General features: G+C 42.3%; 1 protein-coding gene across 1 annotated transcript; it reads right to left on the reverse strand.

Annotated features, from left to right (window-relative positions):
* Positions 1 to 4862: 4862 nt before the first annotated feature.
* Positions 4863 to 14131, reverse strand: tspan36 (tetraspanin 36). The gene is made up of 7 exons (XM_079753384.1): positions 13917 to 14131; positions 10610 to 10801; positions 10392 to 10466; positions 9866 to 9961; positions 9319 to 9465; positions 6319 to 6402; positions 4863 to 6001 (listed from the first exon to the last, which is right to left on the reverse strand). The coding sequence occupies exons 1-7, from the start codon at positions 13974 to 13976 to the stop codon at positions 5921 to 5923; spliced, it is 735 nt and encodes a 244-aa protein (XP_079609510.1). The 5' UTR covers positions 13977 to 14131; the 3' UTR covers positions 4863 to 5920.
* Positions 14132 to 21195: the final 7064 nt, after the last annotated feature.

Below are 21195 nucleotides of genomic sequence, written 5' to 3' on the forward strand. Positions count from 1 at the left end.
TGTGTGTGTGTGTGTGTGTAAAGTAATTGTTGATGACCGATAACTTTTCTGTAGAAATAATTGATTAGTTTATTCCTGCATTGCATGGAACTCTCCACATAGGCATTCTTCCTTGCAGCCTACAAATCAGTGCGTCTTGGTCTAAAAGATGGGGAGAGAGAAAAGAGGGGGGGAGGGAGAGAGAGAGAGAGAGAGAGAGAGAGAGAGAGAGAGAGAGAGAGAGAGAGAGAGAGACACACACACACACACACACACACAGACACAGAGACACACAGTGAGAGAGGGATTGAGAGGGAGAGTGGGGGGCAAGAGAAACAGAGAGGGAAAGAGAGCATTGCCAGTGGGCGGTACAAAGGTGGGCTAACTTTATAAATAATGTATAACCATTGGGATGTGGGCTTCTGCCTTGTCGTCTATTTTCTAACGCAATGGAACACGAATAAGAGCGCCATGGACCACTTTCGATTGATAAAGCAGCTCATTGGAGAGGCCGTTTTTTTCCCACAATTGTATAATTGAATGGAATTTTCCATTCATTTGTGATCACCAAAAAATAACAATATTATATGTGAAATCACTTCATGGAAAGCACACACAATTGTATAAATTAATGGAATTTTCCATTCATTTGTTACACGTAAAAAAGAACAATATTATATGTGAAATCACTTCATGGAAAGCATTTTAGCTGTCCAACGTTACACAGCTGTCTCCAGTAGTTGATGGGAGTCGTGTTGCAGCCCGGTTCCCCCAGCTGCCTTTGTGTCTGTAGAACCGCCCGTGTCAGGAACAAAACCCTCCTCACGTACACACACACGCATTAAGTCAACGCTACCACACCGGAGATCCATATCTCCGTGAAGTTCACATCCAAAGCATGGAGTACCAACGCAGTCCTACTGTATACCAGCAGTATCTAGATAGGCCTACCCATCGTGATAGTAACGTCATCCGTTCATCTTTCAACCGATCGCCCCGTTCAGGGAGAAAACTACAAAGCAAGATACAGCAACAACAGCCAACACTCACCGGAGCATATGCCGCAGACTGCCACCCGTCACGCAAAAAGAACCCACCTTAATGAAAAAAGAGGTCGGTGCTTTTGATAGAATCCCTGGTTTCAATGGACGAGCAACAAAGAAAGTGCATCTGATTGAGATAACGAGGCAACAGCGAAGCAGGCAGTCGGGTGAGAAGCACAGACAGCAAGCCGTGGTGGATTCAGTTTGTGTGTGTGTGTGTGTGTGTGTGTGTGTGTGTGTGTGTGTGTGTGTGTGTGTGTGTGTGTGTGCGTGCGTGCGTGTGTGTGGGTGGGTGCGTGCGTGTTTGTGTGTGTATGTGCACGTACCCGGACAGCTCACTTAATGCCTACGCCTGGCGATCACGTAAATCTGAAGGGATTAAACAAAGTCTTAGAAATGTGAATCCATGTGCTGTACTTGCGTAGTTGCCTGTTTTTTTCCGGATGGTTGCCCCCCTACCCCCCCTGAATGAATACGTGCCAATCTCCTCGTCTATCTACCTTCCCCTCCGGTCCGCTCACCCCCTCTTTGGAAGGGAACTTCGAGTCTCGTGGACTCCCGACCTGACGTCACTTTTGTTCCACTGTCCGGCCGTTCTGCTGATAGCATACTGCTGCTTATCAGGCACCTTATGGACCGGTCGTGTATAGTCCTTTATGAAGCTGAATGGACCATGGTTACTTTAGATATTGGCAATGAATGACATTGAGAACTCTTAACTTGATTATATGTAATTCCAGAAACCTAAATTGGGACTCCAACCTTATTTACATTGGATTATGCCATTGTTTTAATCTCAGAATTGCCGATATGTACCTTGAAAAAAAGTAGAAACAAAACTATGTTGATGTTCTTTCCAAGAATGAAGAGCACATATAGTACCCATATTAATAAAGGACATGTATAAATTGATGAACTGGCAAAGGAGTGGTTTACAAATTGAAACATGTAACAGAAACACCATCCTGATAATGTCAAATTCAGACTTATTTAAAGCTGAAAACAAACTGAATGCACACGTTTATTATGTCTAAATAACGACTAACTGACCGTTTTTGGAACCCAGGATTCACCCAAGAGAGTAACTGGAGAGAACAATAGACAGAGAGAGAATACCGCACAGTTGGCGGGTTATGAGATAATCATGAGGGAGGTCCTGTAATTACAGGGATTTAGGGAAATGTAATAGAGAAAGAGAGAGACGGACGGACGGACGGACGGACGGACGGACAGACAGACAGACAGACAGACAGACAGACAGACAGACAGACAGACAGACAGACAGACAGACAGACAGACAGACAGACAGACAGAAAAAACGAGAGAGACAGATACAGACAGAAACACAGAGAGAGAGAACGAGAGAGAAAAGGACAGAGAGAGAGAGAGGGAGGGAATGTGTGAAAGAGAGAGACTGAGAATGTTAGAGAGGGAGAGAGAGAGAGAGAGAGAGAGAGAGAGAGAGTTTCACAACAACCAAATCAACACAGTGTGTTAAGATTCACTGAATGATTCAACGATGACCTCATTAATGGCCATCAGAGAAAAAGAATACACGACTCCCCTACTACCCCTTCCTCATGCATCTGCAAATGACAAGGATCAGGGGAGCCAGAACTAGGTGGCGGGCCAGGGGAATTCCTGCAGAGCATTGGTATAACATGTGGCACCTAGGGTCACCACAACCAGGATCTCGTCATGATTAATGTATTTGACGCAAAGATTATGGGTTCAAAGCCCTATGTCTGCCACCTACCTGTCCTGACGTCCTGATCGACGTACATCTTCAACTCACTGTAGGTCGCTCTGGATAAAGCCATCCGCTAAGCCGCCAAATACTAAAATAGCCAAGCATTGTAGGTGGGCTGGGGGCGGTTTAGGATATGAGCAACTTGGGTGTTACCATGCTGCTTGTGATTATATATGAACACGTCTATATATGAATAGGGATTAACAGCAGGGTTTATAGTAAATCAGTGAAGCCAAGTACTATGTTTGAAAATCCCTTGCAATGGTTTCAGCTGTTTCACCTGGTTCCTCTGCTCTCTGTTTTATTTCTGTTATCTCTGACCCCCCAATCCCCATATTGTCTCTAATTAGCGTTCATAAATGGAGACGCAGTGGCTCTGGTAGCTTGCTATTTACAGGAATGCACACACATACACACAAACTTACGGCCATATCGAATATAAGTAGGTATGCCAGAGGAAAGGAAGCGAGTAGAAAAACATCTGTGTCTACCTCTGTCTTCTCATTCTCCCTCTGTGTATCTCTCTGTTCCCAAGCGCACACCATGGAATAGACAGATATGCCTGCTGCCATACACAAGGGACTGATCGAGTGTGTGTCTGCCTGCGTGCTGATGTATTAGTGTTTATTTGTGAATGTTAGTGTGTTTCCTCCTCAGATTACCCCTCCTAAACATATCTATCGAGCACAAGAGACTAAATAAATTAGAGGTCTGAAGTTTCCCTTTGAGGACATCGGACTCTGCTGACTGTGTGTGTGAGGGTGTGTACGCACGCATGCTTGCTTGTACGTTAGTTTATGTTAAAATAAATAATAAAACGTCAAGAACAGTACATAGTGTGTCTGAAGTTTGTATTGCAAATGCTTATCTCTAGCTACAGTGCATTACAATATTAAAATCATGTAGTCATAGAGAAAGCATTATATTATTTTATTCACTAGGCGTATTTTATCTTGCACCAACTATCGACTATCCCTTGGGATTCATTTTGAATTCCCCAATGTTCACTAATCGAGATTTTGCAGTGATCTCTCGTAGGATTAAGGTATTTACATTGACATGTAATGACCTGTCTATTAAAGTTGCAGGCCTGTGTTCTATGGAAAATGAGTGAGTGGAGAGCATATTCATTACTAACCAGACCCTGACCTCTCTGCTCCCCTAACAGGGACCTGGTGGCTGCCGCCCACCAACTCAGCACTAGAAAGGCCAGGCGAAAAAACTAAAGGTGCACGAGAAAAGAACCAGGAAAACAGTTTGAGATGCATTAGTTGAGATGAATGCTTCGCTCACAAATGCAAACTCATGCACACGCACACACACACACACACACACACACACACACACACACACACACACACACACACACAGAGGAGAAGCGGAGATAGAAGTCCATCTCTGGTGGTTTTGCAGGCCATTCCGGTTGAGACAGCTCTACATGAAAAAGAAAATTTCGCTTTTCGGCTGAATATCAACAGAGCATGTAGTAACAACGCCAATTATTAACTCATGTTCATCATAGCTTTAAGTATTATTTGGCCAATGCATTATCAAATTAAATTATTTTCATCCTTAATTGGAGTATTTAGGTTGGCCCGCCCTATTTGAAGCCCATAGTTCCCTGTAGGGCTCTGTCAACTTTTTACATTTTTTTACTTTTTCCGCAGAATCCCAGCACGGGGGGATTATATGGCCCTAGCAAATAACAGAAATCTAGCACCATCTGTTGGTTATTTTCATTCACTGCAACCAAAAATAGAGTTCTAACTTTAACTAATGTTTAATGTCAGAAAGACATTACACAAGAAACCGAAACCTTTGTAAACTAATGCAAATTATAGTTTGGTCTGGTTCATCGGTAGCCCTTAAACATTTATGTCTTAGTCTCAATAATGGTTTTGAAAGGGTAGAGTAGGCCATTTATTTCATAAGCATCGTTTGTCATATATTTTTTCAAATACTTCACATCCCGACAGCAATAAATAAATCAAATGCTCCGACCAAAGAAAATAAAAAATCTAGTTCTCTGGTAGTGAATCACTCCATAATTCATCTTACGTTTTTTTGCTTTCTGCAGTTCTCATGTACCAGCAAGGATTCCATTACATAAGACAAAACTTCATTTTTTCCATATCATAATTTATTACTTTAGCAATCAATTATACACAACAGTAATCCCATCAATGCATAACTTTGAAAAGATACGATAAGGGAGAACTAACATTGCATCTAGTATGGTAGAGGCTTAAAATAGATAAACATTTTTCAAACTATAATCTTAGCCTCTGAATCATGCCCATTTAAAATCAATACAAAACAGCGTATATAATACCTCATATGTGAGTGACTTCTTCCTCATATTAGCTCCCCTATAGGTAGAGTAGTGGTTTATTTTTGTCATGTAAAAGCAGCGCAGAGGCGTTCACTAAAACCCCAAGGATGAAAACAAATAATGGTTTACCCCTTGTATTGTGTCAAATAAAATAACCATTTATTTTGTGTTCAGTAGATATATAGAAATACGAGTCGAATCAGTGGTTTGTGAAAACCATTCCAACCATCCATTTGTGAGGAAAGAGCCACATGTTCCTATTTACCTCTTTATACTTAAGTGTTTCGTGAAGATACTTTTTTAAAGTGTTTCGTGAATTGTCTTCTTAATAGTCAAGTGTTTCGTGAATTGTGTCCAAAATTGTTTTCCAAGTTGGAAAAGAAACCGCCTTGTTGAAAACCGCGGATTCCTTGCTTTAAAGTTTTTTCGTTTGAAAACACTCATGTTTTTAGACGTGTGACAAATGCAAAAGTGTCACATAATCTGTCCTCATCCATCAAATGATTTCACAAATTTTTTTGCCCATATCAAATTGTTTTAAGTAAGTTCCAGAAAAAGGGCTGTTATACTAAAAGGTTTGGTAACATTTCCCTTCTGATTGCAGTCTAACGGTGACTCTGGGGAAGTGTGTGAACTCCTATAGCGAGGCGCAGGGACGTAACAGGCAGCCATGGGACGAGGCAGCAGAAAGGTTAAGACTGACGGAGCTTCACTTAGCTAATTGCACAGTGGAGCAGGTAGTGCATCAGAAAGAGGCAAAAGGTTATGGCTGAGGAAGAATATCTAAGCTAAATGCCTGGTGGAGAAGGAACTGCCTCAGTTATAGATGGGGTGGTAGCCATTCCTCCTGCCGTTGCACCTACAGGTGATCACACACACACTCAGCATCCCGAAGACCTGGAAACACACACAGACACCAAAACACACATTTAGGACTTCATAATCAGCTTTCTGAGATACTTGTTAGTAAACAGTAGTTTAATAAACAATGTCTCCATCTTCTAGAGACCAGTTTATAAGTGACAGCAAAAAACTTAAATTTCTCTAATTTCACACACACACACACACACACACACACACACACGTTTTTGTTTGTCAGGACTGAACAAAAAATGCAGTGCCAGGTATTATTCCCCCCAATGCGATATAGAGCTTTGACAATATTCCATGGGGGTCTTCCTGTCTGTGGCCCCTCAGTGTCATAACCATCTTACCTTAATTATGGCGAAGCCCAGGATCACCAGCATGGAATAACTCAACACATTCTGAAGGAGCACATCCACCTGGTCTTGGCATCCCTGAAACACACATTTTTATTATTACTTTTTACAAAGTTTGTGCATGATAATGAAGCTACACATAACTAGCTGGACAAATATACTTTTTGCATGGCAGGCTGACCTTTAACATGGAAACCTCAACTATGCTAATGCTAACCTGCACAGGTTTCGGATTACAAAGAAGGATTAGGGCTTATATTTTGACCGGGGTAATACCCAGTAACACAAATCGAAAACATACAATGGTGGTGAAGTGATGTTAGAATACAGGGAACAACGAATGTAAATAAAGTATTCGTTTTTTTATCTATGGGTTTTAACGTGTTGCATTGAAAAACTCCTACAAAGCCTCTAATGGCATCTTAATATAATCATGTTCTATCAGAAAATAACAAAAACAAAAAGTGATAGAAAGAAAAAAAATACCAAGCCCATTGGATCAAACACCGATTTGGATCATTTGATATTAATTTGATCATAAACACTGAAAACACACTGAAATAATACTCTAACCACATAAAAATCAAAAGGATCTTATCATCACGCTCCACATCATCACTTACGTGTGTTTACATGACACTCAAGAAAATCGAATTATTGGCTTAGTCCAACTATGATTGGATTTTTAAGATGCATGTATACACCTTAGTCGGACTAAAATCAAATCAAATCGGGTTTCTCATTGTCGGATTAAGACCCCTAGATTATTCGATTGATAGTCGCATTAAGCGTGCATGTATATGTTAATTTAGATTGGAATCGGATTATGCATTCTGCGCATGCTCATGCTCACAGCCCCTTCCTGGGGCTGTGAGCGTAAGTATAAGGAGACAATATTCTTGTTGTTGTTGCCGTCGGAAAACGGGAAACAGCGATTTCTTAAAAAAGGGTGAAGAAGATGGAGGAAGCCAGTGTCGTAACAATGTAGTTACCCCCTATAAGTGTATCCTCATCAACATGCATTCAGTACACACTATGCTTCTGTTACGAGAGAAACGTATGTGTGTGCGCGAGAATGGCAGTGTGTGTGTGAGTGACCTCAGCGAGTGAGTGAGTTAGTCAGTTTAGTGAATGAACGAGTCCGGTTGTGTCTGTGCAAACGTGTACTGTAAAGTTAGTTGAACTACGAATAAAGTACCCAGCCTGTCAAGATTGGGTGGCCGCTTCATTCCGACTTATAAGCAGACCAACTGCCGGTCAAAGTGAAGGGTGTTACCCCCGAGAGAACATCGGCCCTGGAGAGAACGTCCCTCCTGTGCTCCTCAACTACGGTCTGGGAGCCGACAGCAGGAAAGGTTGGATTTCACCCAAGGCTGAATTAAAAGTACATGCTTTTCTAAATGTTGGTCATCAACGAGGTTGTAAAGAAGTATCTTTGGGCATCTGTCAAAATAAAAGTTTTTTTTTTCCGACGTGTTAACGATCTTCATTCATTGCACCGCGGCCGAACTGACAGGGATATTATGACATTATGAATCTTAAAGGAGACATATTATGGCGTTTTCACAACAAGTAAACATAGTATTTGAGTTCCAGAAAACATGTTTTTGAAGATGTTTGCTGGAAATAGCTTTTTGGAAAAAAAATCTTGCATTATATATGGATATTTATATAATATTATATCTAATATCAAGGCCAAAAGCTATGTGCACCTCTGATGAAATTATGAATCATAAAGACTGCGTCTGACGTCTCTGGCACTTTCACAACAAGTAAAGACTCGTAGTGGGGGATATCTCGGCCATGGTTGAGAGGAATTGGGGGGAAAGGAACTTTGGCCTTGGCTCTCTGAAGTCCATGAACCGCGACATGGAGGAGAAAGGGATTGTGCTCCGGGAGCTGAGCTGCCGGACTGCCGCCGAGCTCCCCGCGCCGGAGCTGCCGGACTGCCGCCGAAGCTTCGGCAGCAGTCCGGCCGGCACCGAAGCTTTCCAGCTGCTCCGGCGGTCGTCCTCCGGGAGCTGAAAAGTCCGGCGGGGGTAGCTCGGCAGCAGTCCGGCAGCTCAGCTCCGGGAGTACAATCCCCTTCTCCTCCATGTCTCCTCCTCCGGACTGCAGTCCGGCAGCTCTGGTGGCAGCCCGGCAGAGAAAGCGATTGTAGGCCCATTCCCGGAGCTGAGCTGCCGCCAAGTTATCCCCCGCTGGAGCTGCTCGTCCGCTAGTTCACAAAAGCTTAGCTATGCTCTGATTGGAGGGGAGCGGGGAAGTGGGAGGTAATATTCAACTGTGTCTCCTTCCTACGTAGGAGGGGGCGCCGAAACTGACTCACTCGTTTGGTAACTGTAGGCGGGGTACTTTCAGAGATGGATATCTCACTCAAAAAATCATGTACAGACTTTTTTCAAAGTGTGTATGCGTGTGGGAGCACCAGAGACCCAAAACAACACCCCAAAGTGTTGTTTTCATAACATGTCTCCTTTGAAGACTGCGTTGGGTTCTTCGACTTGTGCTTCAGCAACAAGTAAAGACTCAAAAGGGTTATCTCGGCCATGGTGACGAAGGAATTGGGGAAAAGAACTTTGGCTTTGGAGTCCAGATTGAAATGCGACATGGAGGAGAAAGGGATTGTTGCCGTATGCGGACACCCGGAGGAGCTGGAGAAATGGCATGGACCCGAAGTGAACTGACAGCTGTCTACTGAAAACATCTTTCTCGAATGCCGCCTGGGTTTGTTGTTGCTAGTGACGTCAACGGGTCAGTCGGTGGCTCTATTAGTTGGAATGGGTACAGCGCCACCTATCTCACCGTGGCATGACATGCTTCGGCCAATGAATGGATTTTCTGACCGCCATGTATACTCGGACAATTGCAGTTGTCCGATTGAGGAGCATAGTTGAACTACGGCTTTAAATCGTTTTAAGCTGTGCATGTAAACATTCTGATTGTTAGTTCACAACAACAGCTGAAGCAGGGAGATATAGGGGTGTAGCCCACCTTTGTGAAGAGGAACTGAGGCTGGTTGAGCCGGCCGGTGCACTCCGTCTGGTTCTTGCAGCAGGAGACGGGCACTGTGTTGTTGTGGCTGGTGTACCAGGGGGTGGGCACCCAGCTGCTCATGTTAAACACTCCACAGCACTGCAGCTGTTGTGGGAGGGAGAGAAGAGGATATGATCACTGCAGGCCAACTCAGGACTCTCTCTCTCGCTCCTTCTCCTTTGCTGTTGCCTTTCTCTAGCTTTCTCCTGACCCGAGTGCAGACAACTTTAGTATTTATTTTAGCTCTTCGTTCTCTCTCCTTTGTAATTGCAACAGTTGGCAAAAGCTTTCACAGATTTTAAAACATGAATACTGTACTTAATCATGCAAAGGCATTTGCAAGACTAGGAAAGAGAAGGATAAACACACATGTTTCAGACCCAAACACTTCAAGAAACATGCAAACCAGTATGGGAGAATGCAAAACCTCAGTTGTAGAAAGCAACAGGAGTGAAGCATTTTCCGTTCAAAACCGCTGTAAGCACAACCGTGTTGAAGCCCTCACCTGGGTCTGCAGGTGATCCACGGCAACGCTCTCTGTGTTCTTCCCGTCGTACTTCATGAAGACGTCGTTCATCGAACGCTTCAGGTCCTCAGTTATCTAAAACAACAAACAGACGGACCATCCACTTCAGTCCCTGCTCACACAAGCAGCTCAAGCCCCGACTAGGCAAGCATCACAGACGGAAATACCTTGGTGCATTGCAGGCCGTACATAACATTGTTAAAAACATGGCAGAGATACAAGGGAGATATTTTGCAAAACCTCTTGGGAAGCTATACAGAAACACACCTAAATGACGATTTTCAGAGGCCATGTTGTGTTTTGTATCATTTACGAAACAGAAGCAACAGTTATATGAAGCCAGGATGATGGGATGGCTACAAATTGCAATGAGAAAGAGCAACAGTATTTTGCAAATCAACACAGTACAACTCAAACACACATCTCAGCACAGCTGCTGGACAGAAGGTTAAATACACAAAAGAGTAAGGATGTTGACATGCATGAATGAAGGTTCCTGATTCACCTTGCCCTGGTAGATGAAACAGAAGGTCATAGCAGCAACTTCACCAGCGAAGAGCGCCAGGATGATGAACAGGAACTGGGGAAAAGAAACAGACACGAGAAAAGGACACAAATAAGCATCTTACATTTCATAGCAGCTTACAAAACCATAGAAACACACACACACACACAAAATAATCGATAATCAATAACAAAAACTCAAACACTGGGCAAACGCACCAAGCCGAGGCCGACTTTGGACTCTGACATTGTGGCACAGCATCCCAGCAGGCCCAAAAGGAACATCGCCACGCCGACACAGATGATGATCACGGCTGGGATCATGACATATTTGTTCTCCAGGAAGGCCTCAAAGTTGGTGTAGCTCCGGATGATGTAGGCCCCCACATAGGCTAAGGCGGCTCCCGCAGCCTGCAAGGAAATATGGGGGCAAAATGTATTATTTTAAAGCTTTCAATAGCTGTGCGCACCCATCAGTGCGAGTGCTAAATGTACGAGACTACCGCAAGTGCGACTAACAGTGGTTCAATGGCACACGGGATGTGAGGGCCCAACCCTACGACATCTTCAGGTATCTTCAGTATAAGATAGAAGTGATGACATTTTTCAAATAATCCAATCCAGCTCTAGCATTTTGGGGGAAAAGGCTGTTTTAAAAAAGCTTAAAGGCTGCATTCAGACATGTTCTCTCTGGTCTTGAAGCCAAGAAATATTTCTGATGCAATCATTTGAAGACAGAAGTCAGATAAGTTCAGGATGTTCACTACTCAGTCACAAATTTCAGCCAAGTGTTGTTACAATTATATAGATACCACCATTAGTGGATCTCTAATATACTGCATAGTAACCACATATTATCTTTAAGAGTTGTTTAATAGTTAGTTCCCAAATGTCCTGTTTTCATCTGTTATCAGATTTCCAGGCTATTCTATCACAGACATTGCTGGTCACAAGATTTCAGCAACAAAATCCTTGCATTGTAGAGCAATACAGTTCACACACGGATTCAAGGAGCTTTGGACATGTGACACCAGGGCTGTTCTTTAGAAACACATTATTTTCTAACTGGAGCATGAATCGATCAGGCCTTTTTCTTAAGGTTCTCTTTAGCCAACGTTAAAAGCGTTGTTTGGACACTTGTAATACACCGAAGAACAAAAACCCAAGCGAAGACATTTACAATGAAAGAATAACGTCTTGGTTTCAAATTCAGGCTCAACTGTTAAGAGGGAGAGAGAGTGTGGGGCTGTTTTTGTAAGAAAATACATTGTGATAATCATGGGTCATTCACCTGATCAACATAATCTTAATTCCTTCTCAATACGAAGAGTAAATATGTTTAAAACGGGACGCCTATGAACTGACGTAATGTTATCCTGAAAATTAGCATATAGGGGGGGTTACGATCATGTGATCTGATGTTCCACAGATAAAAAATTTCAAGCCCACCATTTCGGTACTTCTAGACCAAGAACAAGACCCTAACAATTCTAGAATAAACAATGAACATGTTGCACAATTGTTATTATTAATGGGGAATAAGCACTAAGATGACGGCTTGGAATGGGCCTGACATCCTGGGAAACAGTCATGAACAGTCAGAGGTCAAAACATAAAAATGCTTCAGTCACTTTGTGCTTCGACTTTTTCCTTTGACTATCATACGTGATAGGGGTTGGATATTTTACAGGCCTAATCCTGCCGGACAAAAAAAAGCCTAAATAAATCCTCAGATACATTTATGATAACAAATACAACTTTAAAGAATAGGCATGCTGATCCTTTTTAGTTTCTAAGTGTTTGATATTGATGCAGATCGCAGCAGATGGAAAGCGTATACGTTTAAACATTTCTTCATCATTTAATGCATTGCAGAACTGAATCCCATTAGCTTCAATTTTTCTCAGAGCCCAATGTGTGAGTTCCCCTAAACATTCTGAATACTGATACCGAAAAAGTACTATAACGATGATATTAGGAGGTAGGCTACTATGTACTTTACTCACTGAGAAAAGGATCAAAATTTTCAAGGTAATCTCAGCATACTCTGTGTGTGTGTGTGTGTGTGTGTGTGTGTGTGTGTGTGTGTGTGTGTGTGTGTGTGTGTGTGTCCCACCCAACCCCATCTCTTGCATGACTTATTTATCATCACCCAGTAGTCACGAGATCCACCTTATCCACACCCCTCCCTCCCTCCAGCCTTCCCATCTCTTCCCCCACCTCTTAATCGGACCATGAACTCTGATCTTTTGCCTGAGAAATTAGACCACGTGGGTGTACATACGTACACGGTACACCTACTCTGGAATGTGAGCAGAAAGCTCAAGGCCTCCACAGTTAACTTCAACTACTTACTAACTAAAGTTAAACTCAACCATGAACCGAGTTTCACTCAGAATGAACTCATGAAATATGAATGTGTTGTGAGTTAGTAGCGAAAGGACTCCAGCACTCACTTGTCCATCCAAAATGTAATGTATATAACATTTGATTTGGTTTTCTTTAAAAATGTAAAAGACATTTACCAATAAAACCTGGCTTGGGGAGGGCTACCGGATTGCCTTCATAATGATTTGTCTTTATAGTTAAACATTGTTTGTGCTATGATGAGCCAACACTGTCAATTCTATTTTCTTCAAAGCAAATTGAATCATCGCTGAGGAGATTTGGAGAACTCTATCAAAGGAAGAGAAGATAGATATATTTATATGATGTTAGAAGTTGCCTTTTTGCCGTTACAAATGTTAGAAGTGGTTAGACTGTAAAAGAAACACAAAAGGGGGGAAGGGGGGGGTAATAGGCAATTTGTATGTTTAAACAGAAATAAGGAACTGAAAGTGGGCATGGACGGTTTGTTTAACAGATACAAAGAGAGTTCTATGTCGGTCCAACCTAATTAGACTGTGACAATACGAGTTGACACCGTCTGCTAATATGATTAGGTATGGTCTGATATTATAAGATCCTCAATTTGCCCCTCAAAATCTACTACGAAACTACTACGAAGTTTCGTAGTAGATGGTACTACTACTACTACGAAAAAGTTCACGGTTGACCCATGAGTATTCAGTAAATTTGGTCAAATGGCCGTTAAACTAAATTTCAAGGGAGGTCAATGCATGGCTATGGCTGAACGCAACATGACGTTAAGTCCGTAGGCCTACCACTACTTGACTTTATAAATTATGCCTACTTGTTTTTTGTTACAGTAGAAGCGAAAGCTGACATTTCACCCTGAAATCTAAAGTTTTAAACCTAAGAAATACAATTAAACACAGACGCGACCAAATGGCCTAAACATAAACAGTGTGATTTAAAACATAACATCGACAGATGACATGAAATTAAACTATGAGCCCAGCGATTCAGCTAAATAAGAGATCATATGTCATTTAAAAACTAAATCCAAGTTATTATCGAAGGATGGTTACGGAAGTAATGTCAGCCTTTGTTTTCGTCCGTAGCTACCCCCGAGGTAGTCAAAATGCGACGTACAATAACGACGTTTAAGGCGGAGAAGACTCACCCAAAATATTAGACTGAGAAGCAGTAGCACAGTTTTCGACGTGATGATACCGCAGTCCATCTTGATCGATATCTTTTGAGGAATGGAGAGAAGGAATAAAGGGCGGCTTCTGCTTTCAATATATAGGTGCCCCGGCTGGTGTGGTTGTGATCCGGTGGTTGGATCACAAGTTCGGAGAATCGAACTGCACTGCTTCCAGCGTGACTGCTCTTTGCTTACACACAACAGTCACATGTTCAAAGGAAGCTGGCAGTGATAGACCGGTCCTACCGCCTGACGTATGAGCGCTCTTACGTCATACAGTCACGCTCCCTAGGGTCGCTACATCCAGTTAAATGGAGTTTAATCAGTCCATTAAGTCTAACCAGATTAATTTGAAGTATCTAAATTGGAAGAAAGGGCAAATAGGCTATGAAGCCTATTGTGGTAGGTTGTTATTGGTTGTACATTTAAGCAAATGTTCAATGAAGTGTGAAGCATTCTGAATACTGATATATATCCTGAGAAAGTACTGCAACATGATATTATTGGGGTAGGCTACTATGTACTTTTACTCACTGAGAAAAAAGGACCACATTTTCAAGATAATCTCAGTGTGTAATCTCTACTTTGTGTGTGTGTGTGTGTGTGTGTGTGTGTGTGTGTGTGTGTGTGTGTGTGTGTGTGTGTGTTACTTATCTTGCTACTTTTTTTAACCTCTTCTATACAACAGATACGTTGTGAATATTTACTCACATCAGAATAAGGAAGAAATGAATCAACAAAAACTGGAATATCAACATTTAAATACAAAAGTAAATATATACACACACACACACACACACACACACACATATATATATATATATATATATATATATATATATATATATATATATCAGTGGAGGCTTTTCCAGTAAAGAGAGGGAGGAAGATCCTCCTTAAAATTGTTGAGAATAAAAAATGTAGATTGCCCAGACTAATGTAATGAAAATACTTTAATGCCTTTGTATATGTAATGTTCGCCTATTACCAATCACTTCAGGGAGGATGTTCCTCCCTCAGCCTCCATTGACTCCCATTCATTTCCCTGAAAGTGTTGGCGGCCAGTGATTAACATGGGGTTCAATGGGAGAAAGGAGGAAAGTCCTCCTCTGAGTGGGTGTGACTAGCTAGTGGCGCGTTTCCACGACCTTTAAAAGAATTGGGCGCCATTGAGCAGTTTTCATAGGAATGAATGACATTTTCATACATAATTAATAGCCATTTCTAAGAAGTTGATTGTTTATAAATGTTGACACTTGCATTTTCTTTGTCAATGCATAATAAAGTAGTAAGCTACTATTTTGATTGTTAATGCTTTCTTGTATGTTTCCTTAAGAGGTCATAGATGTCCCGCTTTGTTCGGGACAGTCACGCATTTCCATTACTTTTTACACGTCCTGCAAATGAAGACGTTGTCCCGGAAAAAGACAGTCAGAATCGATTTTTTTTTTTTGAAATGCGTGTTTTATAATCTGCAATTTATCAAATAGCTGTGTGCGGAGACAGCAGTAAGGGGTTTCATCAGGGGGCGGGGCGGGCTGTTTGATCATGTCAATCAAACTGGGAGGGGGACGCAGGTTAAGGGCACGCCCACCAACAAGAAACAGTGCAAATCAGGTCAGAACGATAGTTATGATATTATAACTCTAGTTCTATGATTGTAGGCGGAGCTGTAGGCTTCCCCTTATGGGCTTGTCCCGTGCGCACTGAAAATTTCAACGTGGGCACAAGCACCCCCCCCCCCTCCCCATATGGACATGGAGAATTGTTGCCACATCCCAGTGGTGGTGGTATCATATATATGAAAGAGGGCATTCAATTATACTACAATGATCAATTAGGAGGCTGAAGCCCTAAAGGAAGTGATGCATGGTCTCAAAGGACGCATACGATGATCAACTTGTGGCTTTAGCCCTACAGGAAATGACTCAGCAAGTGCTCCATCTCGTTGCACCTCAGCGAGGGGCTCGCTTGCAAGATTTTGGCCTAAAGTTCTTCCCAGACCTACACCCTAGCCATCCAACATGCAAATCTGAGAATCAGGCCTCTCTTTAATAATGACAAAAAGTTATGAGAGAAATGCACATTAACTTTTTGTTATCTCATAAGCGACGTGGTGCCGGCTCCTTTTGACCTTTTGACCCCAGACATGGGGGTCAAAAGGAAACTTCAAAAACTTGGCCACAGGCCAGCTGTGTCTACACACCTTAAGCCACAAATGTACACCTACATCCCACAAAAAATGGGGACTAGAAACTAACCTCTGTCTTATGTACATTTATTCTACTGTTGGAGGTCACGCCCCTTTTCCCACCTTTTCGAGATAGCTAGAGATGCCAAAATGTATACACACATTTCCCGGGGTCCCGAGAACGACATATCCGAGATGGAGTTCGAGCCCTTAGAGAAAAAAGGTTTTCCCAAATGGACTGTTATTTGGACAAAGCCTCTCAGAAGTGTTGCCTGCAAGACCTAGTGGTTCAGAATGTGGTGGAAAGACAGTTTTTGAGGTAGGAAGGTCCTACCCCCCTAAAGTTTGAATACCTTATTCTAGGGCCTAACTGGGACCCCCACACCGAAACTTGGCCCGGTCGGACCCCGAGGGCAGGGAGGGGGGGGGGTTTCGGGTTAGGGTTAGGGTTAGGGTTAGGGCCGGCTTTTTCCCAGAGACCCACATTTTTCAGAGTAATCCCAAGATGCACCCTGGTTGAAGGTCTAATGGACAAGTTTCCATCCCCTGTCAACTAATTTAGATTAATTTCTAACAACGGCTTGTTGCCAATGCGTTTCAATGGAGCATTTCATGATGCTGTGTGAGCCTTACCTGTAGGGCTGGAGCCCACAAGTTGATCATCGTATGCGTCCTTTGAGACCTCCTTTGATATAAAAGATAAATAAATATTATATTATTATTACTTATAATTATTATTATATTACATATATATATATATATTTTATTTTTCTTTAAATATAACATGATTTAGCTATAATATTATAAGTAGACATGTAGCTTTTATTCAATTATCGTTGTAACAAGGTCTGTATGCTAGAGCGTGCCCTGCGCAGCCCGCCCCCCCTTCTGAAGTCGAAAAGAATCTCCCGATTGAAATGCATTGGTTTAATATTGAATTAATTGAATATTAAAATATATATTATATAAATAAATATACAATTATTTAGTTATAATATTTAGACCATGTAGCTTTTATTCAATTATCGTTATAACAAGATCTGTAACCTATCTGACCGTTGAAAATCCACTTCCACCAATGTATAAGTGTGGTTCAGGTATACCAGATGTGAGAATAGTGTATTGTACCACATGTTGGTTTAGAGAGGAGGTTATTCCTGTGTAAAGTACCTTACTCTCAGGGAAGATGCAGATATCCTCGCTTATAGTGAAGTGGCAGTGGGCTGTTATCGTGCACAAATACACCTGCTGCGGACATATGGCATTAACAGGAGATATATGTCATATTTGGGACTGTGAACAGTCATGCATCTTTATGGACACATATGAACTCTGACTCCTTGGAAATAACTTTCTTACATGCCATGCATGGATGTCGCATGTGGACTACTTAAATCATAATGTGGTATAATAGAATGTCGAGCACGACATTACTTTTTGGAGGGGAGAATGCGAGAATAGTGTCTATTAGATAAGTACACCCCCCATATATATTTTATTTTATTGTGTGAAGTCCTTATTTTTGCCATCATTAGTTTAACGGTCATTCTTCTTGTTAATTGTTTCATCTTGAAGTTGACATTGTGCTCCACTTATCTTACACAGGCATATAATGTAATGCATGAAGTGCCTCATTTCCGCCACAGGGTGGCTTTGACCTATTGGTGCACTTTCTGTCCGGTGAAATCTACACATGTTGTAGAGCAGTGTTGAAACATGGCGGGCAGGACGTGTCGTTAACAAATGTGTCGCAATGTCTGTGTATGTTTACAGAACCCAGTAAAATAAACTATTCTTCAAGTCACTCTTGAGTTTAATTATTCAAGTGTGCTACACAGACAATATTAAAATATTCATAATATAAAAACGATGTAAAAAAATAAGGTTATGGGCCGAATTCGGTTCAAACAGCCTCTATTGGCCCACAACTAGATCGTCTCATTTCCTCCTTAGACGCTTTAATTTAATTATATCTAAATTATTATGACCATGCAGCCTTTATTTTCTTGCCGTTATCATTACATCCTTTTTCGTTATATCGATATAAATTCTCGAAACACAATGGAAAAGAGAGAGAGGGAGCCATGGAGAGGGACACTGATGCACTGCGGAGCCAAGTAACTGATGGGCTTAAAGGGTAATTCCGGTGTAAAATGGATTTGGGATATGTTTTGTATGATAACGAGTTGAAACGTTCGTTTTGGAGCTCAAAAAACGTATATAGACGCTTTCTTCAGTTGGCTGTTTATAGCCGATTCTATCAAAACACTATAAACTTAGAACGATGGGGGCACTGGTTAAGGTAAAAACTAAATCGCTATTTTAAACCACTTAAAAGGCTAAAAGTAGCCCGACACGTCTTTGGTAGTATAATAAGGGTCTTAACATATAAAACGAAGCATTGAGAAGTTGTAAGTGTAAGTGTACAGATTGTTTATTAAAAAATACATTTTATACACACAATACCATCAGTAGATCACCCGTTGACGCCATTTTGTTTTTAAGACTCGATAGGTAGATTGACGAACACAGAGATTGTGACATCCGTCAGCAACACGCAAGCTCTGTGTTCGCCAATCTACTTATCGAGTCTTAAAAACAAAATGGCGTCGACGGGTGATCTACTAACGGTATTGTGTGTATAAAATGTCATTTTTAATAAACAAGCATTCTGTGGAGCACGTTCGTTTCAGTTTTTGAGGAGGTCTGCTTAAAAATTAGAAATATTGACATATATATAACTAGAGGGTGCACTGTGTAGTATATAGTGCCGCACACTTATACTGTCATGTTGATGTTAGTGATGTGTAGGCGGAGTGATACGTTTTGGGTGATGCGGTGTAGCTCCGGGGCTTGGGTGCACTACATGTAATGCAGGCTACACGTGTGGTAATAAAGTAATGTTCTTGGAGTTAAAGACAAGCCCATGGATATCCGTCATGTATGTCGAGTCACCCGGTCATGAAGAACTATAACACACTGTCAGAAGTCGGTCCAGTTCGTCAGTTTGCCGAAGTAGAATAACACCAGAGTTTTTCTAGTTGAAAGTTGTGCTAGTGCGGTAGCATCCCTCAAAGAGTAGGAGACGCAAGGAGACCTGCAGCAACAGGAGACGGTACGATGGAGCAGTTCAAACTACCATCGCCACTAGTGATGACAGGCAATCTGGGAGAAAACTGGAGAAGATGGAAACAGCGCTTCCAAATCTACATAACCGCGAGTGGTGCAGAGGGTAAGGACGAGAAGATCAAAGTTGCCATCTTACTGCACGCACTAGGAGAGGAGGCTCTCGATGTGTATAATACACTCAGCTTTCCTGAAGAAAAGACTATGAATGATGGGTCACGGCTTTTGAAGCCTATTGTCTGCCCAAGAAGAATACAGTGTTTGAAAGGCACCAGTTTTGGGCGCACCCTATGACAGTCTCTGGCTCCATTGATAAATATGTGACAGAGCTCAGACAAAAGAGTAAGGACTGTGGGTTTGGCGCTGCGGAAAATGACATGATCAGAGACAAGATTGTGTTCAGTATGGATGATCAGCGTCTTAAAGAGAGACTTTTAAGAGAGCCAAACCTTACATTAGAAAAGGCCATTGACACTTGCCGTGCAGCAGAGGCCGCCAGAGCTCAGATTCAAGCAATGAGCGCAGCCACTCAAGAGAGATCTGTACATGCGATGCATAAGAAAAAACAAGACAGTCAACCACGATATAAAGGATCAAAGCAATCTTTTCAACACACACAAAGCAGTGGGCATGTGAACACATGCAGTAAATGTGGAAAATCACACCAGCCCAAACAATGCCCAGCGTATGGAGTTTCTTGCCATGATTGTGGTAAATTGGATACAGGAGCAGAGGCCAATGTCCTACCACTGAAGACGTTTAAGTCCATGAAAAAGAAGGCCAGACGTGAAAGGAGAGCACACCTGCAGCTGCAGCCTACAAAAACAGTGCTGGTGGCTTATGGAGGGATGAGGCTGAGGCCAGAGGGGTTGCTCACACTCACGTGCTTCACACCCAAAGCTCATGCACGTCTGCCGTTTTACATTTCAAGACACTCATCCACACCTATCCTAGGAGGGGATGCTTGTGAAGGCTTGCGCCTGATAAAAAGGCTGGACATCAACAACCTGGACGTGAAACATCCAACTACGAAGGAGGAACTGATTAGCTCAACACCCAACAGTCTTTGAAGGTCTGGGGGAGTTTGCCGGAGAATATCACATCCACACAGACCCCAAGGCTACGCCAGTCATACACGGCTGCAGGAAAGTACCGCTGGCCATGGTGGACAGACTCAGAGACACTCTTGATGACCTGCTACAAGCTGATGTGATTGCACAGGTGAATGAGCCAACACCATGGGTAAATAGCCTTGCAGTCACAGAAAAGAAAGACAAGAAGAAATTAAGGGTTTGCTTGGACCCCACTGATTTAAACAAAGCAGTACTAAGACAGCACTATTCCATCTCCACAACAGATGATATTTTATGTTTTATTTTAAGCTTGCGGGGAAGAAGATATTCACAGTGCTGGATGAGAAGGACGGCTACTGGCAAGTAAAGCTTGACAAAGAGTCATCGCTGCTGTGCACGTTTAACACTCCGTGGGGGAGATACAGGTTCAAAAGTTTGCCGTTTGGAATCAAGTCAGCCAGCGAAGTTTTTCAACAGCGCAACTGTGAAGCATTCTGTGACATACAAGGAGTACACATCATAGCTGACGATATGATCATCGCTGCAGCTACAGAAAAGGAACATGATGAGATACTACAGAAAGTGATGACCAGGGCAAAAGAAGCAAATGTGAAATTCAACAAGGAGAAAGTACAGTGCAAGGTGAGCAGCGTCAACTACATGGGCCACATCGTCACTTCAGAGGGCGTGAAAGTAGATGATGCAAAAGTTAAAGCCATAGCTGAGATGCCTCGACCCACTGACAAAGCGGGACTACAGCGGATGCTAGGCATGACAATATACCTGGCGCAGTACATCCCAGGCGAAGCCACCATAACAGCGCCGCTGAGACAGCTGCTCAGGAAGGACAATATGTGGCAGTGGC

Source organism: Pollachius pollachius (assembly GCF_949987615.1).
Source record: "Pollachius pollachius genome assembly, chromosome: 1".
Classification (NCBI taxonomy): Eukaryota; Metazoa; Chordata; class Actinopteri; order Gadiformes; family Gadidae; genus Pollachius; species Pollachius pollachius.

Coding starts and splice junctions, on each gene's coding strand:
- tspan36 (XM_079753384.1), bottom strand. CDS start 13,976: ATGGACTGCGGTATCATCACGTCGAAAACTGTGCTACTGCTTCTCAGT. Junction 10,467..10,609: donor CCAAAGTCGGCCTCGGCTTG/GTGCGTTTGCCC, acceptor TCTTTTCCCCAG/TTCCTGTTCATCATCCTGGC. Junction 9,962..10,391: donor GTTTCATCTACCAGGGCAAG/GTGAATCAGGAA, acceptor TTGTTGTTTTAG/ATAACTGAGGACCTGAAGCG.